Below are 8,305 nucleotides of genomic sequence, written 5' to 3' on the forward strand. Positions count from 1 at the left end.
ACAGAGCCTTCTGTAGGCTGCCAGTCTTCATAGGGGCTATTAAGTAATTATAGCTCTTATTTGCACCCCCAGGAACCTTTTCCATGCTTGTGTTGCTCCCCAACACTTCTTCCATTTAAATGTGGCTCACGGGTATAAAAGGTTTTTACACCATCTTCAAGCAGGTGTTGCTTAATAATAAATGTTTAGTGAATAGTATCACATAGCAAGTGCACTACACATTCACAAAAATTGCCATTTTACACAGAGCTTGCGATTTTTATCCCTTTTTGATTCCGTAAGGATTCTGTTTCATTATACATTTTTTACAGGGACATGCTTTTCAATATTAAAATGCAATTGGTTTGCAATCAGTACGGCCCAGCACTTTTCATTTATTAGAATCGCGTTATCTAGTTGCCTGTATATTTTACATTCTATGTTCATAGTTTATTTATTTTTTAATTGTATTAAATATATTCTAGTGTTTTGTTCAGGTTTCAAAAGAATGATATAGCACTTGGGTACAAATATAAGGGCAAGAAGTCCGGATCCGGAAGCGAGTATGGCAAATATCTCCACGGATGTCAAATACTTGCCCTTGGTGCTCAGATAGGCTGGGATAAAGGAGACCCAGACACTGCAGAACACCAACATGCTGAAAGTTATATACTGAGCTTCATTAAATATGTCTGGTAATTTACGAGAAAGATAAGCAACAAAGAGGCATATAAAAGCCAAAAATGCAATATAGCCAACAACAGTGTAGAAAGCAAAAGCCGATCCTTCATTGCACTGCAAAATCATTGTTGCTGTGTGGGACTCAGTGTCATACTCTGGAAATGGGGGAGAAATGATCAGCCACAACGAGCAGATAAAAATCTCTACAAGAGTGCAAAGCAACACAAGGCATTTTGGGATCCTTGTACCAACCCAGACTCTTAATTTGCTTCCAGGCCTAGTAGCATTGAAGGCAATTACAACAGTAAGAGTTTTGCCCAACACCGAGGAGATACTGAAGGTAAAGGTAATAGCAAATACAACTTGTCTTAATAAACAGGTGCCCTTCATTGGCCAACCAATAAATAATAAAGAGCAGAGAAAAGACAATATCAGGGAGATAAGAAGATAATAACTAAGCTCTCTGTTATTTGCTCTCACTATAGTTGTATGTTTGTACTTTATAAAGATGATTAAGACTGCTGTTGCTAATATAGACAGAAAAATAGCCATAAACGCCAGAGACAGTCCTAAAGGATCCTCAAAAGAGAGAAAGTCCAAGGTCTTCATGATGCATTTATCTCTCTGCTCATTCGACCACTGGATTTTAGGACATCTCACACAGTTTTCCATATCTAATGATATAAAAGTAGAGAATTCTTTAATTTGATGAAAAAAGTGTTTCCCCATTTCTTAACATGAGCTCAGTGAATATGACTTGTGCTTAATTTACTTTATCATTGTGTTTTGGTTAATCTCTAACTACCTTCTTTGAAAGAAAACAACATATTAAATGCTTTTATACCTAAGAACCATTCCTTGTTCTTTAATCTTTATGTTATATCAAGTCCATTAACTTTAACCTTAGATGTTCTTAGTAATGCAGTTATCTATCCCTATAGACTATTGTTTTCCATAAATGTAGCTATTCATTGTTAGCCTCTGTTAACAAAGGCTTAGCAATAGTTTTATAGCCACCCCCTACCCAGTGTAAAGTACTACAGATGGAGCACAAGTAATGGAGTTCTTTAGCTTTCGTAATGGATTTCAGATGTTGTGTTGTATTTATACATTGAGTAAAATAGTTATAAAAATAATAATAAAATGCTCCTTACCAGAAACAGTAGATACTTCTCCTTCTGAGCACTGAATACAGTTATAGCAACAAACTGGCATCTCCTTGATTAGAATCTTTCTTGAACCAGGATGGCAGTTCTTGCTGCAGGTAGAATGAGGGATCTAAGCATAAGAAGAAGTACTTATCAGAAGAACACATAAAGGACTGCACATGAGAGCCATAAGGATACTTGATGTTTTTTTTGCATACCCCATAAAAATGAGGTGACCACAGAATGTTTTCTTTGTAAATAATAAAGTTATCTCCATGAAGAGCTGATGCGTCAAAGTTCCCAACCTTCCTGGTAGTCATTGTTCCATTAGGGAATATACTCAGGTTGAGGATATCAAGGCCCCTTGGAGCTTCTCCATACTCATTAAAGAATATTGTATCTCCAGATATGGTCTTGAAATTGACTTTCTTCAAATAACTGTTTAACTGAATTGGTAGAATTGTTAGGAGTTATCATCCCCCCCCACACACATATACATGCAAAAAGGAAAGAGACATATAATGTTATAAGCAGGGCTCACATGGGAACCTTTCCAACTATGTGATGGAATGTTCCATATGTTGATCCAAAGGATATTGTGGGATTTCTCCACAATGTAAGTGTTACCATATTCTATACCTCCTGACAAATAACCATAGAAATACTAATGGGGGATATTGGTCAACCATATTTCTATTATGCCCACATTTGGTGTGATCATTCAGTGTTTCAAAGACACATAGGCCAAAATGGGCTTGAAAATTCAGTATGGAAAAATTCTGCATGCAACAAAAAAAATTTTTACGGGCATCATTTTCAGCATTCCGCTCACCATTTCACGAATCTTTTCAAAGATTATACATTAAATTGCCACTGTGCCATCCTGCTTACTTAGAGTATATCTGTAAAATAGGGAGTGGTTAATTGGGGACGTGGGCATTGCCTAAACAATTTTTACCTTATGTTATGGTGCAAGTTTTCCTTTATATTAACTTTTGATATATAATTGATTACCTGCTGTAAGAAACTTTTCAATTTATCATAATTTATTTTAAGTGGCTATTGAATTATTAGACGTCCTGTTCTGGTTCTTTCTAGTATAAATCTTTAAGGGCTGCATGGTTATCAGGCGTCACTGACCCTGGTTGTGATGAGCGAATTTTTTCGCCAGGCATGGATTCGCAGCGAATTCCGTGTTTTGCCATTGGGGTATTGTTTCGCAAAACTTTGTAAAATTTTGCAGCAGAAAAATTGGTTGCACGGAAATTTTTTTTTGTTGCGTGTCGAGGGGCACGGTCGAGTCAAAAAAGGGTGCTGTTGCATCAAATTGGGTGCGGTCAGACACAGTCGCGTAAAAAAAGGCGTGGTCCTGTCAAAAAAGTGCAGGTGACAAAAAAATAGACATGTGCGACAAAAGAAATCGCGTGACAAATGCTTTTTGCAAATTTTGTGCCGTTTCGCAAATTCGTAAATTTTTTATCAATTATCAGTTTTAATTCCAAGCAGCAGAACAAAGTAATTGCAAATTGTCTCAGAATTCTTCTATCCACACCATTCTTACAACCATTTTCAATATAAATACCTTCCATGGCTTGAAAGTGTCCAAAAACTGTGAAGAATCCAACCTGTTGCTAATACTATCCATGTACATATTATGGAGAGCATGTCCCAGAGCATACACAGATATGTATGTATTATAGGTCAGTCTGTAGGTGTTAAAGCTGGGAATGTACGGCTCAAGGGTTTTCAAAGAGCCATTTCTGTTATTTATGGTTCCTATTTCATTTAGTTGAGCAAATACTTCATCCCACAGAGAGGCAGTTATAGGGTCCCTTGAAAATGTCAAAGGGTTTACACCGTAAATGAACGCTTGCAGACCAGGTATCTCCCCTTGGGGTAACGCTAAAAGTAGGGATCCATTTAATGCTTTCATTTGGTAGTTTACCAGTACGCTCGATGTGACAATGGAAGATATCCAAACGATTTTCCTTTCAGAGTTATCTGCCAAGCTCCAGAGAATATCAATAAAATACCTCATGTTTATGTCCACTATGATAACATTTGCAGTTGACTTTTCTATTGTTTTCTTAAGGACATACAAGTTACCAGGATCTTTCTCCTTAACTACACTGAAAAATTCAACACAAGCAGCACCACTGTCAATGATCTTAGCTTTTAGTTTTTCATTCCTTACGTGGCGATCGGCATCATCTGATGATAAAATTCCCACCCACGTCCAGTTAAATGTTTTGAGGAGGTGAATAACGGCTTTATTCTGAGTGTTCTCACTGGTCATAGTACTGTAAAATGTTGGAAAATGTATTCTATCACTGAAGCTGGAATCCGGAGTTCCATAACTAATCTAAGGAGAAGAAAAGTAGGTTTGTAAGGTCACAATAATGATCATGTAAGGGAGGTCCCTGATATAAGTCTTGCATAGGATATGAGGTTTTATAGATGCAACCCTATTTGGCTGTGAAAACAGGCAATACCAGCTAGATAGGATTTAGAGCATGGGGTACATAGGACTCTAACCCACAAGATGGGCTTTCACTATGTAGAAATCAAGGGATGTAGTGTGACTACAAATTACCGGCTGTGTGCAAAGTAATTGAAAGTTCTTTTGCAGTAAAACAGAACTTAAATTGTTTATTTGTTCAAGACAAATGATCCACAGGGTTATGCAAAACTCAGGTAAAGGCACAGAAGGTCGAAAGGTATGGTGTCCACCGGTTTATCCCACCTCAACAGAGTGTGGGCAGGGTAAAGGCAGCCAAACAGCATGGCACCACTGTGGAGAGTAGTCTGCATAAGTACCTTGTATCCTTAGGATGTGTACCTTAGTGGTCATGGATCCCAAACAGCCAACGGTGGATCAGGGATAATAACTGACCTGATACCTGTGTCTTAACCGGGGTCCTACACTAAGGCAACAGTGCCTGTAGGGAAGAGTACTTCCAGCTAATATCTCCTGGTTAGAGCAAGAAACTGCTCTTTCTAACTAGACTAACCATCTCACTTTCCTAGAAAGTGCTATGAAAGATGTTATCCTGCTTTTGCTAATCCTTGTTTATCAAGTCCCTGTACCCCGACTTAGATGGTTCACTAGGGTAGATTGGCTTTACTGGAGTCCTGTTGATCCATTGCTCAGTGGAGCTTCCACCTGAGTCAACAGATGCAGCCAAAGAGAAAGACCCACCCCTTTGTTAAGCACTGTATTAGAGTGCAAAGGCAGTGGTCTACCTATAAACCAATAAGGCGCAAAATGCTAATAGAAAACTAGATACATGGACCTTTGCCCAGTAACAAGGAAAAGAAGAAAATGGTAGGGTTTAAAGCCATAGGGGCATATTAATCCTATGGGTCCCTACATAGACAAAAATAAAAAAGCATTGTCCAGTCTTTGGACATTTGTTTTTAACAAAGATCATTCGGTTAGGATATATAAAACATCTTCCTTGTTCTGTAGGACTTCTATTTATGAGAGGGTTTATAATAAGTTTGGCACAGACATGAGCAAAGTGATTTGCAAAATTGTAGGTAGAACAGTTAGGAAAGTGTAATTAGAAAAGAACAATGCCCTTATTTTAATTATATTTCATGAATAATGTTGTGACTGTTTTCTCACCTGAGAATATCTGTATATCCCAAGGAGCAAGTACATTGCATGTGATAATAAGGGTTCCAAGTGTCCCACAAATGCTCCCACTGTGCCTTTATTGTTACACCTATAATTAGGGACATATTGGCTTCTCTGAGTTAATATATTTAATACATCTGCCAGTGCTTCTCTTTCGCTGGAACATGTGTCAAAAATATGGAAACCTAAGGTGATATTTGGTAATATATCAGGGTTCTTGTTGATCTCTTCTGTAGCAAATATGGCTGCCAGATAGTGCCGGTAATATTGAGGAGAATAGCTGTAACGGAGAAGAAATCTTACATTACATTTTATAAAGTCAGCCATTCATTTGCCATCAGTAATTACTAGCACTCTAAAGTGTCATCAAATAAAACAAGACAACATTTATTTAGACCCCAGACAGAAGTGCAAGAGCATTAAGGGGTGCAAGAAAGCACTTCTGTCTGGATCTGACTGCGCCTTGCTAGCAGATGCAAGACAGCTCAGTCCTTATGCCTGCCATAGGGCAGCCAGTATGCACAGGTCTTTGATGTGGTCTGCACTTGTTAGTTTTACCTAACCAGTGTGTCTGAACAATGCACAAGATGATGGTCAGGGCATGCAGTGTATTCAAGGTCTCTGCACTCCGTTTCCATTCACGACAATTCTGCTACCTGCAGGGAAGAGATCTAAGTGCAAAAGTATGGCAGATTGCATTCATTATTTGCACTTTGCACCCTGCCCTCCATGTAGTTATTGACTCCTAATACTCCCATCAATGGATCTGAAATATGGGAGCACGTGGGCAGGATCACACTATCATAATTTGTGCCAAAACTGTTTAACTCATCTGCAGTCTCGTAACAGAAAATGCAAAGGGAGAAAGCACCCTCCTTATGAAGTACAGCAGATGATTTTCTTACTCTGTTCCTGAACTAAGGAAGCTACGATGCAGGCCATAATTAATATTTAGGACAGACTTCTGGGGTCGGGAGTAAGTAGTAGAGAAAATAGGGATTTATGTCAAATTTCACACTAACTTGCCTAACTTGTCTAGAGAGGCCCAGGCACAAACTGATCTGGCCCCTCTAGGGAGACCAGCCCCACAGTTTAGGGATCCGATCCTGTAGGACCTACATTGGCCCAGTATTTCCTATAGGGGAAGGGTATTTGAAGTAAAGTATCAGTGTTAGCAGATGACACAAAACTCTGCAGCCCAATTAATCCAATGGCAATCTGGGCAGCTAAGTGGCAGATGAGATTTAATGTGGATAAATGTAAGGTCATGCACCTGGGATGTAAAACTATGCAGCCACTTATACCATTGTTCCCTTTACCTGGGACAATCCAAAAAATATAAAACTTAAATCTACTTCTTCTCTGTGTTACGGTCTGTAGATTAGCCCTGAGGCTGCTAACAGGATCAACCTCCAGAGTGCAGGAGGAAAGCCCTGCTAACTATGGTCTTTACTGATGCCCTTTTGGGGCCCCAGAACTTTCTCCTGACAAGGATCCTAAACATGGCAGAGACTAAGCTGAAAATGTGGTATAGACTGGGATCAATTATAGGGGTAGTCGAGGTCAGGCAAAGGGTCTAGGCATGCAATGGTTCAAGATCAGTAATATGAAAAATGGCAAACACAAAAAATAGCAAAACAGAGGCTCGCGCAAGGTCTGAGGATTCCAGAGCCAGCTTGGGCAATGAAAACAAACAAAAAGCATCAAATTTGCCGCCACCCTTCACTTACCACCATGTTATTATTTGTTTTGTTCAATGCACTTTCTCAACAAAACTGTAACTGAATACGGGCCATATTTACTGATTATGTTACATACTAATGCATCTCACTAGCTACTGCCTCATCCTGCTCTAATGTGAAACACACATAAGCATTTCTGAGATCTACAATCACAGAGAGAAACTCTGCAAAACGGATAATGATTAGATTTTTTCAGCATTTACATTTGAGGGTTTTTTTGATTTTGGCAAAAATAGATTGAAAAAGATTTTCAATAGATTCAAAAATAGCTTAAACTTTGACAATTCAACTCCCATTGACAGCAAAATACATCTAAGCATAAAAGCTTTTATTAAAAAGACATCAAAACCTACTACAAGGCAGTGTCCTCTCTTTGTCTGCATATCTCATGTCAGCCTTTTGCACCTTTTGGAGCTTCATCAGAGGAGATGTCAATAGATATACAGTCAGAAGGAAAACAAAGAAGTGTTCTGATGTTGCTCTGCTCGGGAAACAGATCAGAAGCCTCAGATGCACATTCCTATCTCATTCCTGAGCAACATCGGGAGCTTTCTCTGTTTTGTTTCTAAAGGTATTTCTCTCTGACTGGAACTGACCAGCAGGCGGAGTTGAAAGTGCTTAGAAATGTATCCTGAGGTTTACTTGTCCTTTTAGCAAGCTTCCTAAGTAACCTGTAGGGCAGACATTTAATTATCAACAATACTTACCCAATACATCTTACAAATGTTAAAGGTTCTTCCATGAATATTTCATCCGTGGTCATTTTGTGTAAGAAGAGCTCAATAAGAATTCCCAAAATGATATCCCCTTCCTGCTGATAGCTTCGGCTGCTTTGGGAATTCAAAGTACAGGCAGCGGAGATCTTCGGCTCATACTGCGTTCCTACAAACGGTGTTCCAAAGGCCATAGACCCAGTTATGGCAGCATATAGCACACTGCAATACAATCTGCAAGGAAATCCTAAGGAGAGATTGGAATCAATATTAACTTTGGGAGGAACACTAAAAATAAAAAGAGCTTTAGTACACAAAGTGTTAGCACATTTCCACTACTTTCTGTAGTCTGATTATATAAACAATATATATAACATATAACACATATATATATATATATAT

The 8,305-nt window shown here is 38.7% G+C and overlaps 1 protein-coding gene across 1 annotated transcript; it reads right to left on the reverse strand.

Moving 5' to 3' along the window:
* Window positions 1-429: 429 nt before the first annotated feature.
* On the reverse strand, window positions 430-8,097 carry LOC105948111 (G-protein coupled receptor family C group 6 member A). The gene is made up of 5 exons (XM_012968824.2): window positions 7,898-8,097; window positions 5,584-5,728; window positions 3,391-4,170; window positions 1,815-1,938; window positions 430-1,334 (listed from the first exon to the last, which is right to left on the reverse strand). The coding sequence occupies exons 1-5, from the start codon at window positions 8,095-8,097 to the stop codon at window positions 430-432; spliced, it is 2,154 nt and encodes a 717-aa protein (XP_012824278.2).
* Window positions 8,098-8,305: the final 208 nt, after the last annotated feature.

The sequence above is a fragment of the Xenopus tropicalis genome, chromosome 8, assembly GCF_000004195.4.
Source record: "Xenopus tropicalis strain Nigerian chromosome 8, UCB_Xtro_10.0, whole genome shotgun sequence".
NCBI classification, from domain to species: domain Eukaryota; kingdom Metazoa; phylum Chordata; class Amphibia; order Anura; family Pipidae; genus Xenopus; species Xenopus tropicalis.

Bases quoted from the DNA above. Each gene is read 5' to 3' on its own strand.
- LOC105948111 (XM_012968824.2), bottom strand. From the start codon at position 8,097: ATGGCCTTTGGAACACCGTTTGTAGGAACGCAGTATGAGCCGAAGATC. The intron at 4,171-5,583 runs GTATTAAATATA...TCTTCTCCTTAG, and splicing joins AAAGAGAAGCACTGGCAGAT to ATTAGTTATGGAACTCCGGA. The intron at 1,939-3,390 runs GTATTTATATTG...TCTTATGCTTAG, and splicing joins ACACTTTCAAGCCATGGAAG to ATCCCTCATTCTACCTGCAG.